The sequence below is a fragment of the Nelumbo lutea genome, chromosome 1, assembly GCF_056320005.1.
Source record: "Nelumbo lutea isolate HS-2025 chromosome 1, American lotus-T2T, whole genome shotgun sequence".
NCBI lineage: Eukaryota > Viridiplantae > Streptophyta > Magnoliopsida > Proteales > Nelumbonaceae > Nelumbo > Nelumbo lutea.
This window is the reverse complement of record NC_142684.1, coordinates 105388866-105407078: the sequence shown is the minus strand read 5'-3', so window position 1 is coordinate 105407078 and position 18213 is coordinate 105388866. Positions and strand designations below refer to the sequence as shown.

Genomic DNA, 18213 nt, shown 5'->3' with positions numbered 1-18213 from the left:
CTCCAACCTCGTTGAAGCAATGGAATCCAACAGTCCTTTTTTATTCATATTAGTTGAATGTTTTGCACGTGTAAGAGGTCACTAAGAGCAATTCAGATCTCTTATTCAAGGTTCAAAATGCCTGTATCGTATTAGGAGCTTCTCATTATGCCCTTATAGAGGGTGTATCGGAGGGTGGATGGACCTTAAACTGCCCCATCTTAACTGGATTTGGAAAAAAAAAAAAAAACTTAAAAAACCACCAATACTGCCCAATACGCCTCTATTGGCGTATCGGGTAATTATGGGCATGTAAAAGTATGGATAGAGACTAAAATTGGGATGTGAAATTAGCATATACGTTTTTTTTTATTAATATGCTATATATAATAATTTAAATATAAATAATAATAATAAATATAGGTTAATTGAGGTCTAGTGATAGAACGAAATATAAATAAAAGGGTATTATGGGTATGTAAAAGTTTGAATGTCAAATTAAAGTCAGAATAGAGGTGTAAATTGGGCCATGCCACCCGTGACCCGATATGTGGGCCGTGCCAGGCCTGGCATGGTCGTGTGGGTCATGTTAGGCCTGGAGTTTTAGGTCCGTAGGCCAGGCCGACACAGCCCAGAATAACCCACATATATTATTTATATATTTATATGTATATAATATATAATATATAATATATAATATATTAATCAAATAAATAATTGTTTTCAATTTTATTATATTAATTTATTTAATTATTATATATATAAGCAATTATATACATCAAAATTCATATAAAATTAAAATTTTAAGTTTTTTTATTTTTTAAATAAATAGCTTTGGCCCACTCTACGGCCCAGCTTGGCCCAAGGCTTGACCCACAGACCAGCATGGCCTGTGGCATGACATGGCACGGCACAGGCCCATACGGGCTTGGGCCATGGGCCATGCTGGGCCGACCCCCGCCCAACACGATCCAATTTATACTTCTATGTTGAAATGTAAAATTCTCTCTTTTTACATGTAAATAGACTTGTTCATAAACTGGGATCAGACTCAAGTTTTGCCAAAATTTGAACGGGCCCAAACCAAAACACAAACCCTAAGTAAAATGTTCATGGGACGAACCCGAAGTTAGGCCCCGTAAATAAGCTGTAGACATATATACACTGTATTTAAGCTTTTATAAACCCTAGAAATGGTGGTAATGAATGTGAGATATTTTTACATTCTTTGCCATCTCCACAGAATAACTTTCTTTCCTCTTTTATTTGAGATCAGGAGAAAGACTTTTTTAATCATCATATTAATATAAAATGAAGTGATTGAGTAGTAGGTGTAATGTTTGTTTATATATACAGGTAGGTGAATTATAATATAAGGTAGAGAATGGACCAAAGAAAATGTTTCTTTCATTGGTTTATAGTTGAGATTTTTTTTATAAATTATTAATTAGGTCTCAGCCAGCAAGCTGGCTGTACAGTGGTACTGATGTCTCTAATGCCGTAGGACTGGACTCAAGATGAGTACCTGGGCTTTGATTAGTCATCTTTCATGGGTTTGAAATTGTTCGGACCCAACCCATCTGGGACCAAACAAATTGCATGTAAAAGGTTTTATATGAAAATGATCCAAGGGCAAAGGCAAGTGAACTTCAAACTTAGCTAACTTCTTCTTTTTCCTTGTTGAAAATCCGATTGAATCTCTAAACCAGTAACCTGGCCAGCTTTCCAAGTGTCGGTTCTTAAAATGTAGCTGAAATTCATTAATTCGTTGCTAGGACTCAGTTTTATTTGCACTGCAAAGTTCAATTACAATGGTGAAAATACATGGGAGTGCAAAAAACTTGAGTGTGAATTCTGGTTTATTCTTGTGTCAGTTCTCTCTCTCTCTCTCTGGTAACCAGTGGGAGCCAAGATGATGTGGTTCCCACTATGGAGAATTGAAGTCGGAAGAAGGTAATGCGATTTTTGCATTTTAGTGAGGCTTCATTTGAGAAGAGTGCAAATACAAATGCTGCCATTTTCATGAACCTTCCATACTTGTATTTGCACTTTGCACTCTTACCAAACTGAGTCTAACTGTCAATGATACGAAAGATACAAATCCTGCCTCATGTAAGATTGCAAATTTGGAGCAATGGATACAAAACTAAATTCGGTCCAGATTTCTCATCAATTCCCAGCTTCCCACCTTTTTTTTTGTATTAACCACAGCTGTCTGACAGCCCCTTAGGGCGTAGGTGTGGTTACTCTTTTAAATGAACAATACAATATCACATCAACAACTCTTTTCTTTGATAATAACGGATTCGAAACTACTGCAACTTCCAGAGCACTTATGACAATTCTCAACTTCCCACCTGGATTCAAATCAGTTCCCCTTAATTTAGTATTGGGGTTCTCCTATAAAAGACATGTGATGCCAGTGGACAGAAATGAAGCACAACCATGAGCTCAATTACCTTTGGAAGTTCGATCTAACTGGTGATTATGGCCCACACAAATACATACATTTCAGGCCAAATGACAAGGGCTCGCTCATCAAATCGAAACAGAGGAGAGCAAACAGGATTAACAGTAGAAAGCAGCAGCCACTACTACTCTAATGCTAGTTGCATGTGGTGATTCAGATCGTTGAGGTAGCTTGAACAAGTATAGCTTTCCAAGTCGCAAGCATCCAACAGGAATTTCCTTCCCACAAGCTGCTCTGGTTCTCTTACAAATGGTTCTAGTTCTTCATCCTCACCCCTCAAATGTTGTACAACCTACAACCACAAACAAACACCTCTCATACATACCTTGATTTAGCTTTGCAAAATCCACACAGAGACCCTGAAGCTTATAAGGGCCTATTGATCATCGATCACAACTAGGCTTTTCGGGTTTGGCCCATTCAAATTTTGGCAAAAGTTATGTCCTAAATCGGCCTATAAATAGGTTTAATCATAATATGAGTGTCGGGTGAAAAAGTACTTATTTTAAACAGGGGTAGCATAGGTATTTTGAAAATGATGTGACGGGGCCAAGATAGGCCAGAAAGGAACTAAGCATTTAAAAATAAGCCCAATAATTGGACTTTTCAAATAAGTGTTTATTGGGCTTATTTCCAAACAGAAATAAGTGCATATTGGTGTAGTCCTAGCCAAGGTTTTAAAAACTGGCCCACAACCGGAACCATTCTGGCCACTGGTTCCCAGGTCAACGATTTGACTATCCAGTTCAAAATGGATGGCTCGTTCCAACTTTAAAAATAAAAATTAAAACAAATGATTAAAATAAAAGGGCCAAAACTCTTACCTTGGTCGAATAGGTTGATGGTTCGATCACCTGGGTCAGTAGGTCTCTGACTAAATCACTGTTTTTGGTCAAAGATCAAGTTAAGGGTGAAACTAAACCGGTTACTTGGATGGTTCCCGGGCCAAATGGTCCAACCATCCAGGTAAACAGCAGTTCAAAAATACTAGTCTCGGACCAAAATAAGTGTATATTGGAAGACACTTATTTTTAAACACTTCCAAACCTAGATCTACATTTGATAGTAAGAAAGAAAATATGTGAGATATAGGAATTGTTTGCTACCCAGTCCATGTGTGGCCGCATGGCCGATAAATGGTGGATGCACATTGAAGCTGTTGTCACTGCACGCTTCATTTCGATGATGTTATAGGAATCTCCCAGACGGGGATCTACTAGTTCTTTAATATTATGGGCATCCAACACTGGCTTTGCCTGCAGGAAACAAAAACATGGATCAACTTCTGAGTAGTCATTTGCTTATCACCAAAAGGCCCAAGCCTTTAAAGACTTCGAAACTGTGTCCCACAGAATCTCATTTGTACATCTCAGCACGCATTGGAAACATCTTCTGTAGTTATCATTAGAAGATATTTTCAATATATGGTTGGGATGTGCTGTGGGGTGCCTGTAAACATAGGCGAATTCACATATAAATGGGTTTCTTAACTAATAATTTAACCAGCCAGAAAATAAGGTTTCAAACATGCAACCAGCTAAAGATAATTCCAAACGAAGTCCATTAGGTTGTGTTTGATTTGTATAAATTTTCTTACTTTTCTTTTCCTTTTCCTTTTTTTTTCCTTCAAAACAAACAGAACCTTAGTGAATTAAATTCAAATGAACAAAAACAAAAGAAGAAGTTAATCTTGTGAAATACCTTCTTTACAATTCCCCTGAAAGGCAGTAATGGACAAGAGGCAACACATTAAAATAAGCAAAGAAGAATGATATATTGAGGGGGCGTTTGGGAGGGCTTTCACCCAGCAATGCATGTGTCAAATTTGGTGAGAAAGCTGGAAAGCTAAAAACATGTGTATATGAGCTGGGAAATCAACTTTCCCATGAAACTATCTTTAGGTAGCTTCTCGGAAATGATTCATTCAATGCTGAAGCACTCCTAAATGGGCCCTCCCCCTACACAGGCTCCATTAAAAGCTACACTTTTGAAAAATCACTTTTTGTAGTGTTTGGATTGATGCACTTTACACCCCCCTTTTTGTTCCAAACTAGCGGAGACGCATGCGATTTGTCGAGAGAAAATAAAATAATAGAAACTGATAACTATTTTAAAAAATGCAGTACTGTTTAAAATAATTAATCTTTATTTTACTAATTTATTATAAAAATAATTTAATAACTCAGTAATTCAGATTAATTATATTAATGATTTTAATAATATTGCTAATTATTTAATAAATAATTATTTTTTCATATTATTTGTTAGTGTTCTACTTTATTTATTTTATCTTATTAATGATTAAATGTTACAATTTTTTATAAATATTTCCTAAATATTTAAAATACTTATATATTAGTAAATATATAAATTTAGGTTGTAGTCATAATTAAATGAATCTAAGCCTAATATCGAGGCTTGAGACTTTAGGTTGGGCTTGGATTGACCCTCAACCAGACCCAACTTGCCCAAATTGCACCCTAAGAGTAATGTGACGTTTGTAATTGGATTGAACCAAATTGAGTACAACCCACACATGTGTTACTTTTTGCTTTTAATTATTTTTAGATAAAAATTATTAATATTGTTGTTAAAGTAGATATAGGGGATGAGCTACCCCCATTGTGTAGACCAATGAATTAAAAAAGCAAAATATCTTGAGCAAATTTTTGATAATGTATTAACAATTTTTAAGGTTGTCTAGCCCAACTAAGCCCATACCCTAAGCATAATAATATTTGTCTAGGCCTGGGATAAATAGACTTGCCTATGTTAATTATAAAACTATGATTTCTTTTACAAATTAATTTTTTCTTAGAAGTTTCTCCTACGTAACTCAATCAATGCAACTCAATAAACCAATGTAAGAGCCTTCCCAAAGGAGTTCATAGTACTTATATTAGCTTAAGTGGATTTTGTTATTTTAATTAATGATTATTGTTATTTATTAAACTATGAATAACTAACTATAATTGAAGGAGATAGAAGAGTTAGGGGTAGACCAAAAAGAATATGGGTAGTAGTAAAAAATGATTTAAACAGAATGGATTGGCAAAACACCATTCATGCAACTTATACAAATTTTTACAACTTTTAAAGGGAGTTCTAATAGATAATAATAATAATAAAAATAATAATAATAATAATAATAATAATAATAATAATAATAATAATATTATTATTATTATTATTATTATTATTATTATGAAGTTAAAGAAGGTGATATGCTTTTAAAAAATAAAGAATCTGTTTTATTTTTTCCATATTGGTAAAGTTATCCAATAAGAGAATGCTAACCAAGCAAAAAAAGGTAAATAACAGAACGATAAAGAATAGGGGGTTATGCTTATCAGAATAGTGATTTTATACACACAAACAGAGTAAACAAATCATTGAAACGTTTCGATTTCTCCTGCGCCATGCTAAAATGCTAGTATGAGAAATGTTGGAAACCTAATAAACTTTAATAACTCTTTAACTTATTATATGGTGGTTTTAGATTTGATTGTTTTCAAGAATTCTAACATGACTCGATACTTGTAATGTTTTGCAGCCATGATAAAGAGTTTTGGAATATAAATGCCCCTCCAAGAGACATTTTTGAACTGTGCTCAAAAGCTGGGATATAGGCATTAGAAAACAAAACTTGCATACCACAATGGGATACTGAGATGTTGGGACTCTCTTAGTGCATGGTTTTCAAAATTGGATCAGGAGGTGATTGGTTCCCGGTTTTTCTGAAAACCGGAATTTTGCCAAAAAGCATTGATTTAGTTAACAAATCATTGACCCAGATTGTTGAATCGTTCGAACCGTTCAACGGTTTTAATCTTTTCTATTTTTTTAATTTTTTAATTTTTTTATTTTTTTGTTAGAATAGACCAACTGTTCCGTTCGAATGATCGCACCGTTTGACCCGAGAACCGGACCCCTGACCGGTTCATTGTCCGGATCAATTTTAAAAACCTTGTGAAAAAGAATATTGCAAGAAATTTTTGAAAGTTTAATATAGATGGGAGGTTTTCAATGGTGGCCTTTTCTCTTTAATGTTGCTGGAAGACACCTCCTTGAAACAAAATAGCCACCCTCTTTCATGCATTGTTTTGAAAGACAAAACATTAATTTGCATGGCTCGTCAGACATGAGAAAATCAAACAACTCACAAAGGGTAATTGAAAAGAAAAAAAAAAGGCAGAAAAAAAAGAAGAAAATAAATAAATAATTTTGTTGAAAGGAGATGTCTACTAACATATACCATCCAATTTTATTATATATATATATATATATATATATATATATATATATATATATAGATTTTAAGATAAAAGAAAAAAACATTAAATAAGAGCCCACTTGGAAGGATTGAAGAAGCTACTAAAATTATTTCATTGGAAAGTGTTCCTAATGCAACCTCGAGTTTGCTGAATTGGGATCCCCTATCAACAAAGCACGTTCCAACCTATCAACATCATCCACTACCGCACATCTCATCATGAGACTGGGGCCCACCATAAAATTAGAACCCCATATATGAGATGTGTATTGTTAGATTGTATTAATAGGGTATTGGAATGTGTTTTATTGGCAAGTGATCCGGACTCCGGAACCACAACATATAGTTCAATCCCAAAGAAAGAAGAGATGCCAAATAAAAAATAAAAAAAAAGGTTTTCTTCTTGATTGAATCATACCCACATCACAAGGCTCTGGCGAGAAGAATCAACCGCACGTCGACCAGTTATCAGCTCCAGTAGTAACACGCCAAAGGCAAAAATATCTGTTTTCTCATCAACGATGCCGTGCATGAAGTATTCCGGTGACATATATCTTGCACAAAGCGCAACATGTTTTTAGAAGTCAAAATTAGGTTGGTTAATACAAATTTTATAAGATTTTTTTTTCTACCACAAATGCTTTGATAGAGGTATAAATTGGGCCATGCCATGTCGGGCCGGGGGTTTTAGGTCCATAGGCCAAGTCGTTCGCGGCATGACCTATATATATTATTTATATATATATTTATATATCTTTTATATATAATATATTATATAAATTATAATTATATAATAATTTGGTATATAATATATTAATAAAATAAACAATTGCTTTTAATTTTATTTATACTAATTTATTTCATTATTGTATATATAAGCAATTGTATACACCAAACTTCATATAAAATTAAAATTTTATATTTTTTTCAATTTTTTAAATAAATAGTTTTATCTCGATCCACGATCCAACCTGGCCCGTGGCACAGCATGACACGGCATAGGCCTGCATGGGTTTGGGCCGTGAGCCGTGCCGGGCTGACCCCCGAGTTATCCTAGGGGAGGGTGGCATGGCCCACAACGGCCTGCAAGCTGCACCCGTTTTACACCTCTATACTTTGAGTTATCAATTCAACATGTTGTACCATTGTTGTTTTTTCAGGAAACTCAAATATGATGTTTTCTATTATAAATGTCAACATCAGATCCAATTCCTATATTTTTTCTAGTAGTAGTAGTAGTTATCTTATGTGATATGACAACATAATTTCCCAAAAATTTGTATTGGCCAACCTAAAACATTGCAAGTATAAGTAACAATCATACCAAACACAACTCAAGTAATGCATGTTTAAAGGATGGATCATGGTTTTTGAACCGCCGTTGACCTGGATAGTCGGACTATTCAGCCTGAGAACCATTCAGGCAACTGGTTCGTTTTACCCCAAACCCAGTCCCTAGCTAAAAACTATTGAATCAGTCAAACAATTTGTTGACCTGGGTAATAGAACCATTGATCTGTTCAACAGTTTTTTAGCTATTTTTTATTTAAATTATTTTTAAAATTTTACTTTTTTTTTATTAAAACAAATCATCCGTTTAAACTGAATGATCAAACTGTCAACACAAAAACTGGTGGCAAAAACTATTTCAATTTCAAATAGTTTTTTTGAAACATTAGAATGAATAGATGGCCTCACCCAAATGTGCCTTCTATGGGAAAAACAACGTGGTGTGTCCACTGCTCTGGGAGCCACTTCGCGAGACCGAAATCAGAGATCTGTATTCAAAGCAGAAGGCATAAACTGCATCAGGTAATCTAAAACAATGGAAAGATAGATCCAATAAGATTGTGTAAGCATGTGAGTAATTAATATATACCTGAGGTTCATAGTCTTGGGTTAGTAATATATTAGAGGCTTTGATATCTCTGTGAATTATACGTCTATTACAGCCACGATGGAGATAATTTAGTCCTTCCGCTATCCCTATAGCCACCTTGAATCTCACTCCCCAGTCCAAATTCTCTTCTGAGCCTGTAAAAATGGGCGAATTCTGTTCATCACTAAAAGTTGAAAAGATGTGGACCCATTAATTGCTAATTCCCAAGGTGGCCCAATCTCTTGGACCTCTTAAAAATGGGTACCAATTGGGTCCCACTAATTGAAACCCATTAGGAGCCCACTAAAAATGGCCCAATATACACACTTACCCAAGATCTAGATTGGTCCATACTCCAAGGGCAATATTATCATGACCGTGATAGGCAAAGAACTGGTGAGAGCAGTCAATGGGTCGGGTCTGGTTCGGGACAATATGTATCAGTCCCCGAACCAAATTAGTAATTGGTTTCATATGACAAACTCAGATCAGAATCATTCCATTGTATTGATCGGGATAATCAAATCTGACCCGATTATATTTGAGATATATAATTATCTATGATAATAACAATCTGGAACTTTATTTTTGATAATATAGTCTTAATAAAAATAATTATATTATATTGGTGAAAGGTGTTTTAAACCAAAACTATCCTATGTATTATATATTATATTTACTCTTTCAGACAAAATATAACAAAAATTACAAAAAACAGCAAACCGTTTTATATATTATTAACTATATAATCTGTTTGAAAAAATAAGAATCAGTTCTGGCCCAATTATTAATTGGGATTAGACCTGTTTATGGGCTAGGTAGTCAGACGGACTGGCCCAGACCGGCCCATTATTAAGTCGGGCTTAGTCATAATTTTAGGCCTATGAGCTTGGGCCTAAAGCATTGGACCCGATTTTTTTCAGGCCGGGCTCAGATTTTCTCAAAAAAGCACAGCCCGAGCCCGAGCCCGAGCCTGACTTGATACTATATATTAAATAATAAAATATATTTTATTTAATAAAAATTATATATAAATAATATTTTTTCTTTATTCTTCTTCTCTCTTTTTTTCCAAGTAATAGTGAAAAGTTTATTACTTTATTATTTTTGAGTTTTAAATGATTTTAATATAAATAAAACACTTTTTTATTGAATAAAAAAAAATTGTTTTCAAATTTCTGACTGGGCTCTGGCTTGGGCCCAAGCTTCGGGCTCAACACTTAGGCCCGATGGTCGGGCTGGACTTGGGTTCAGGCCTGAATGTTTTCTGTTGATATATATACAAAGCCCGGCCCGAACCCAGCCCATGAACAAGTCTAATTGGGACAAAACTAAAGAACCATAACTAGTATAATCAGTTCGGTGGATTGGGTTCTGTTGGGTAGACCCGACCCAAGGACAGTTTGTACCCGAAACGATGATGAATAGGATATGGAAAGAGAAAGACGCATGGAGTGAGAGATACATCACCGTGGAGCACCGAAGCAAGGCTGCCATGTGGAGAGAACTGGAGGACAAGATGCAGGCCTCCTTCCACGCCAAACCCAACCAAACGAGCTGCATTTGGGTGATCAATGTGGGCTATAATTCCAAGCTCCGACAAGAAATCTCCAAACAGTTCCTCCTCTTTCTTTATGAGCCGCTTCACCGCTACAAGCTGACCATCGGGCAGGCACCCTTTGTACACTTCTGCGTGCCCTCCCTTCCCAATCAACCTCTCTGTCAACATCAATAAACCATGAATTTTCTATCCCACCTTTACAAGTGGCAAGTATTGGAGGCCCAATACAATTCTGATCTATTCTTCATAAAGTATTCCTCACACCAATATCACAGCATGTTTCAACTGTACGTCAGGAATATCTCCCATATTTATATTTATAATGATATTTCCAATACATGATAGGATGTGACGTATTTTTAGAAGATCATCGGGATCCTATCACAGCCCAATATACAATGACTTGGCCCTATTTTTAGAAGATCACAATTCAACTGGCACTACAGATTCAGCAATTTGGAAACCCAAGGCCCACGAAGCAGGAGAAAAGGTAGGGTAGATTATGAAACGTCAGATCTGTAGCAAGTCGGCCGGTCCAAACTTATTTGCACATTTGAGTCGGGTTTTGAGATAAATTACATCTAGGAATGACACCCATACCCACTCCAAAGTCCAAATTGCATGTATCTAATATCTATGTTATCGAACCGGATCGGTCTAAAGTCTAAATAAGGAAAATGAGATTTGGATTGAATAGTCAAATTCAATCAGTGGATAAGGGCGGCCTTGACCACAGTGCGTACAGTCCATTTAATAAGATTTGTTGACTTAGGCTGCATTTGGCATTCCTTATATTAAATATTTATTTCTTTTTAATAGTTAAAATAATTATATAAATAATAAATTTTTGACTATAAAAAAGAAATAAATCCTTAAAATAAAGAATGCCAAATGCAGCCTTAGTGGTCCATGGAAATGAATATCTATATTCCTTTCAAAAAAGAACCCATGAAAAGGATTGGATCAATAGAAGACAAAGTTGGGCTTACCCTTTTTATGGCCCCAATCATAAATTCATAATCGTTATGCTGAGATTCACGCATAGACCATTCACAAATTTCAATCCAAACGAGAGTCCATGCATTATCAACCTAAAATGTTTCATGTTGTAAAAATACCTCTACACAAATTTTTATTAATCTACTCAAAACATTTTAAGTAGAAACAGCAATCATACCAGATAGAACCAAACATGCCCACCTATTAAGAGTATATAAAGAAAAGAATTTGAATAGCCCTATGAATGGCAATGAGGCAAGTTCTAGGTGCAGATCATATTCTCCATTTCTGACCTTGATTATTAATTTCCCATCTCTAACTCTAATCATGTCGTAGAGAAAAATCAACCTCCATCCCTAACATTGATAGAGACAGATTCTCCATTGAGATCACATCTCCTCCCCACAAGGGGCCACCCCACAGCACATCCCCACCGTGTATTAGAACATCTTCCGATGATAGTACCAGAATCGATAATGTTATCATCTGGAGATATTCTCAATACACGACGGAGATGTTCTGTGGGGCGGCCCCTCATGGGGAGGAGATGTAAACTCTTCCCCATCAGGGTTCGTTTGTTTTTTCTTTGAGAAAAAAAAAAATATTTTTAAAAGAAAGAAACAATTATTAACCTAAATTAATTTAATATTTAACTAACATCGTTAATCACAAAATCCTATCAGAGCAGTCTCCGGGTAGCAAGTGGGAACGAGAAAAATTGCCATCCCTACGAGAATAGCCCAACCTTCAAAGTGGACTGGAGCTCACCTTCTGAGCCCAATGTGGAAAGTCGATACATGACCCATTTCTCCAACCATAAGCCCATTCTTTGTTTTAATTTGATATTATCCTATCCGGCTATCCTGGGCAAGTCCATTTCATGGGCACATTGGTAATTTAGCTAATGTTTCAAGATAAAGGCCATTTTCATGGGCCCTGTTAACCTTCTAATCCATTTTCAAGGCAAAGCCAGGCGGCCTAGACCCAATAGTGATAAATGTACTAATAGGAAATGACATGAATTGCAGAAGAAAATAAAACTATTATTATTTATGAAAAAGTAATCGAAGAGGCTCCAAATTTTCCTTACCGGAGCTGAAACCATTAGTAGCGGCAGCGAGCTCCCCATAGCTGAAGCTCCTCCATGAAGGCTTTGCCACCGGCACACCCATACACTGAATTCCATCTTCTGCACTTTGAACCTGAGATATCTTCCTGCGCAGATTCTTTTTAGATAATTCAGAATTCGTCGACATGGGAAACGTAGAGAGCCTTCTCATTGATTTCTTCTTTATTACGTTGATCAAATTCCTCCATTGTAACCCGTGAGACCCCGAAACTGAAGTTTGCTCTTGCAGAGGGATCAGTTTCTCCGTAGAAGAGTGGCTGCAGCTGCTGCTACTGCTACTGCTACTATTCTCTGAATCCATTTCCAGAACAGGGATTTCCAGAACACCTCTTGGAGAGCTGTGATCCTCATGGAAATCCGGTTTTCCAAGACCACCATCCTGGGATTCTTTCTCTACGCTTTCCTGGTCTGTTTCAGTTTCTACAGGAAAAAAGAAATTAAAAAGTTAAAACCATTAATCTTCAGAAGAAAACAAAAGGGAAGCCTGTCGAATGTAGGATCAGAACGATGATCACCTTCTGCAGAGCTCATTTTGGAATTTCTGGGATTCTTCAATCACGGAATTCTGTCATTTGAAGTCGAAGAGAAGATTCAGTCTTCAGGTTCAGGAAGAGTGGCTATGAAGAAGAGAAGATTTAAGGAACAATTAAGATGTTTTTTTTGGTCGTCGTTTTTCCTTTGGAGATGGTTATTCTCACAATTCTCGAAGCAAAGAGCAGGTGATTTCTAGATTTTATATTTGGAATGAGCGTTATATTTATCATCTTTTGTCGTGCGTTTAGTATCTCCACCAGCTTACTTTGTGATGCAATCTCAACCATCCAATGATGTGGAATTTTATCTGCGAGACGTGACCATTTATCGAATGTTTCCAACCGTCCGATAGTGAGAAATAGAAATCATTGACCATGTAATCTCACAAACAATACAAGCATGATCCCGTAGTCTTTGGTTTTATCTGTGGACGGATGCTCACGGTTCGGTTAACCTAACCGTGGGCCCTTTTTTAACAGAACCGGTACTATATCGGTTTTTTGGAAAATCGATAGCTAAAATCAAACCTAAGTCAATCGAACAGTTTGGTTTATCAGTTTTTTAGTTTTTTAATTTTTATAAAATATATTATAAAAATATAAATATATATAAAACATTATATTTTAAATAATAAATAATATATCATATATTATAATATATATATAATGTATGTTTATTAATTTATAATATATAAAATATATATAATATACATAAATATATATATATATATATATATATATATATATATATATATATAAATATATATAAAATATATAAACATATATGTATACCAGTCAGTTCGGTTAATTACCGATTTTTTATACTGGTTAACCGAAGCTGAATCAATACTTTTGATTTTTTAAAACACTAAAGCGGAACTGAACCAATCGGTTTGGTTAACTGAATTTTTATTTGGTTTCAGTTGACTTTTTTGATTGGTTCAGTTTTTTTATTTTTTATTTTTCTCACCCCTAGCAATCACCATGTAATCTCGCAATTGAAATAGACATGGGTCTAAATTGGGTCTATAGATTAATCGGGTCCAATCCATGACCCACTTAGCAAATACGCAAGGAAGAGCAAATCCACAATTTTGAATTTTATTCAGGCCTGCATTACGGCATATATGGACTCAACCCGTTAGCAATGGCAATGGGGCGGGTTGAGAATTTTGTAAATTTCAGACTCTCCCTGTCTCCACATTCCCTCCCTGTATTTGAAAATTTCAAAATTATCCTCGGCCCTCCTCTTTCTACATTTGAGGGTGAAACGGGTTGACCCGCATCAAATTAGTAAAAAATTAATAAAGTTACTAAACTTAATAAAGATTGTTTGTTATATATTGGGATGCAAATGGATTGAATTAGGTAATATCCAAATATGATCCGATAATGTAAATCCTATATCCTGTCTGATTGGATGAAACAATGGATCTCACAAAGATGACAGATATTCAAATTTGATTGGATTAGCCGTATGTATGTATGTGAAATCTAACAAATTATTACAGAAAGAAAGAAATAAAATAGTCTATAATATAATCAGATTGGATTGGATTCTGTTGAACCGGATATGGATGAATTGAATTCAATCCATTTTTTAAATGGATCATATGTTTTGATTTGATTCAATCTAAAAAGCCAATAAGAGAATTGAATTTGAATTCGAATTGGATCATGATCTAGTCCATTTACACCCTAAGTAGACATTAAGCAACCAAAATAACATAACAAACATCCAGACTTCCAATAACTAAAATGTCAATTATGTTAAACATTAGGGCCATTTTAGAAAATTCAATATAAAGGTTGTGAGAGTCAGGCTTAGCCAAAACCCAGGTCAGATGGAAATTGCCACCCCTGACTATAGGTGACAATTAATATTGTCTAATGCAGACAAAATAAGGGTCTTAGGGTTGAATGGATTAAGATCCACCGATTTTGGAGAGGCCCCAGATGAACACCATCCATGCACCATTTTCGCACAAAGACAAATCACAACTTAACCAAATTATGTTCATTCTCATCATACTAGTAAGGAGCTAGCGGGAACGTGCGTGATGCTTATGTTTTGTTAAGTGAAAGTGAAATAATATAAAACTATATTTTATAATTTTATATAGGAATGGCAATAAGACAGGTGGGGATAGAGAGAGCCATTCTCATTCATGTTCTTGCAAAAAAAAAAAAAGAAAAAGAAAAAAGAAAAGAAAAATCTGTCCCCATGTCCATGGGTATCTCCACTCCCCACCATTTCTTTTAGATGTTAAATTCATTTTATTTTTTATTTTTATTCCATTCCATTTAAAAAATAAAATAATAATATATAATCCTTTCAAATAGATCCAAATATACCCAAACATACCCAACCATATTATTAAATATATTAATACAAATTTCTTAACTAATTCATAAGAAAAGCACAAGCACTCAACATAAATTCTAAGTTTTGGGTTTCAAGGCCTATGAACCTAATTTTTAAATTAATCAAAATTTTATTTTTATTTAATTTCATTACGCTTTTATTAAATGTTACTAAACTTACTAACTTTTTAGATGATAATCTTTTACTTATTGTTCTAAATTGTAAATTTTACATATTTTAATCTTATAATTTTCCTACTTTATAAATAATTTTTGGTAATTTCCAATAATTACTAATATTTTACTGTTAAATAAAGTGAATAAATTAACAATAATATACTGATAATTTCTGCTAATTTTCAATGATTACTGTTAATTTAACAATAATTAATTGGTAATTTCTGGTAACTTTAAAAAATTACTGATAATTTTTTGTAATTTTCATTAATTGTTTTTAATTTAACAATAATACTTTGATAATTTCTGGTAATTTTTAATAATTACTAAATAATTTACTGTTAAATAAAGAGAAGGAAGATTAATTATCATCTAAACTAATTAATTGAATTAAGGGCCAGGTTAAAACCGTGAACTTAATGATATATTTTAAGTACATTAATTATTTTATGTAACTATTTTAAATTAGTTAAATTAAATTACCAAGGTACTATAAACTAAATTAACTAAGCCAAATTAATATATAGTATTAATGAACTTAACAAAATGACGTACCTTACTTTTACTTAAATTTATATAAATTTATCTAAATATAATTAATTAATATTTAAATTTAATTAAACTAATACGGAAGAAATAAAACTATATAAATTCAATTGTTATTATTACTATTATTATTATTATTATTATTATTATTACTATTATTATTATTATTATTTTGATGAAATTATATTAAATTAAAATTCATCTAAACATAATAAAATTCAAAGTTATCTAAGTGGGTGTTTGGCATCGACGTTGTTTTCTAAGAAAACGACACCATGTAGGCACCACATCAGAAACAATGGTGCTTCAAAAAATGACCTCTTATTTGGTACCATTTTTTCATAAAAAATGTTGATTCAGAACATGCCTTGAGAATCAGGAATGTACAGTCTAAAGCAACACTAAATTTGATGTTTTCTCAAAACCAACAGTGCAATGATGTGGTATCATCTTGGACATGGATAATATGACCAATATTGAAAACAGCTCTACAACATTGGTCCAAATAAAACTAGTGTTGTTTTCCCAAAAAATAATTTGTGTGGCAGCACCGCTTCCAAACAAATAATGTTTTTGGTTCCGTTTACATTTTTTCATTCAACGTTTGTATTTTATTTGCTTGCAAAACCGAGAAAGGTAATAATTACAAACGTTTATGACAACTAGGTGCCACTAGGCACCACATCAACGTAACAGTGAAAAAACGCCTAACCGCTTGTGGAAGCTTTAAAAAATAACTTCCCCAAACGGTAGGCGTGTACAAAAACCGAAGTCCACTTTTGCCATTCTCGATGCATATAGAAGAGCAAGAGAGGGAAACTGCTGAAGTGGGGCCTATGTGGCAGCGTTTATTGAATAAACGCCCACAGAACCAAACACCCTGAAAACGGTGCTTACAATTCACACATGCCCAACACCGTTTTTGGGGATGTTTGGAACCGTGGCTGTTTTTAAAAAAAAAAATGGTGCCACATCGGATCCACATAGGCTGTTTGGTTCAACAGATTATTAAAAAATTGGACATGCCTTGAAAATCGAGACCCCACCGATGCATTTGACATTTCATGCATCGATGAACCGTTTCCCCCAACGGTTGACTGGTGTATCCTATGTGATGCTTACCTGTCAGAATATACATAAAAAAATAGTGATGAAAATCACCTTACCAAACAGTTTACTACCTACTAAATCTAAATAAATTAATGTAGTAGCTTAACATTTTTATAATGACTAACTTACCCTTTACCTTTAGTTAACTTAACTAAAATAACTTAACATTAACATTAATTAACTTAACGAAATCACTATAAACAAAAATAACCAAACTAATTAACAGTCCAATCTAGGCGAAACAATATGCAGTCGGGCTAGATCGAACCTTAACAAAATAACAACTTAAGTTATATGGGTCAAGGGTGGATCTGTGTATAGGATAAACCCGAACCATTATAACTAGTCTTCTTCACCCGGTAAGGGCTATACAGTGTTTACAGGCCAACAAAATGGTGATGTCCGGGCAACAAGACCCCATACATTGGCACAAAATGCACTATTGATGTTGGAAATCCTCCTAGATTCTGTTTTTAACATGAAACAAGTGGAAAAGGAAAAAAACTGGCGAAATAAGGGAGGATCGATTCTTGCATTTTGTTTCTTACACGGATACTGTGGATGCCGGCCGGCGACTCTCCCAGAATCCGTTTTCTACATACAAATCGTAAGAAAAGCAACAACCAGAGATGACTGATATCGGTGTTTTAGTTCCTTACCTAGATCATGAAGACTGTAAAAACTTCTATATTCAGACCCCTGCAGTCCGTTTCAGTTGAACAGAGCCAAAATTCGGTGTTGGGAAGCCTTTTCTGCCACGATTGCAAAACCTTGATGACGTGGCTAATGGAGATGGGTTAGAGCCCTTATGAGGTGATTTAATGGAAGGGTTGGATAGGGGAAAGAGAGAGAAGAAAGTGAGTTAATGAGAGAACAAGGAGAGAGTTTAAAGAGAAAACACGAACAAGAATGGAAGAAGATTGGGTATATAACAATTAACATAGACAATCTTACATTAAATATATATATATAAAAATATAGTTGAATGTGACTAAACTCACAATGACTCACTCACGTAAACAGAATAGACAGGTTAACGTAAAACTGAAACTCGAGAAGAGTAGCGAGTTGGTGAACAAAACCCGTTACGTGAATTGAATTGAATTGAATTGAATCATTAGCAGTTTAATCAGCACCAAACACACCATGTCACGTCACAAACTGAACAAGCCCAAATCCAAAAGACGACCTCA

At 34.5% G+C, this 18213-nt stretch overlaps 1 protein-coding gene across 1 annotated transcript; it reads right to left on the bottom strand.

Annotated features, from left to right (window-relative positions):
• Positions 1-2264: 2264 nt before the first annotated feature.
• LOC148876579 (receptor-like cytosolic serine/threonine-protein kinase RBK1) lies at positions 2265-13018 on the bottom strand. Its single transcript, XM_088964999.1, has 8 exons — positions 12806-13018; positions 12252-12710; positions 10072-10320; positions 8602-8756; positions 8421-8500; positions 7141-7276; positions 3556-3705; positions 2265-2741 (listed from the first exon to the last, which is right to left on the bottom strand). Exons 1-8 carry the CDS (start codon positions 12819-12821, stop codon positions 2574-2576), a joined length of 1413 nt encoding a protein of 470 aa, XP_088821125.1. The 5' UTR covers positions 12822-13018; the 3' UTR covers positions 2265-2573.
• Between the last annotated feature and the right edge of the window lie 5195 nt (positions 13019-18213).

Bases quoted from the DNA above. Each gene is read 5' to 3' on its own strand.
- LOC148876579 (XM_088964999.1), bottom strand. The intron at 3,706-7,140 runs GTATGATTCAAT...TGTTTCCTGCAG, and splicing joins GCCAGAGCCTTGTGATGTGG to GCAAAGCCAGTGTTGGATGC. The intron at 2,742-3,555 runs GTAGCAAACAAT...TTGTGGTTGTAG, and splicing joins TGCGGCCACACATGGACTGG to GTTGTACAACATTTGAGGGG.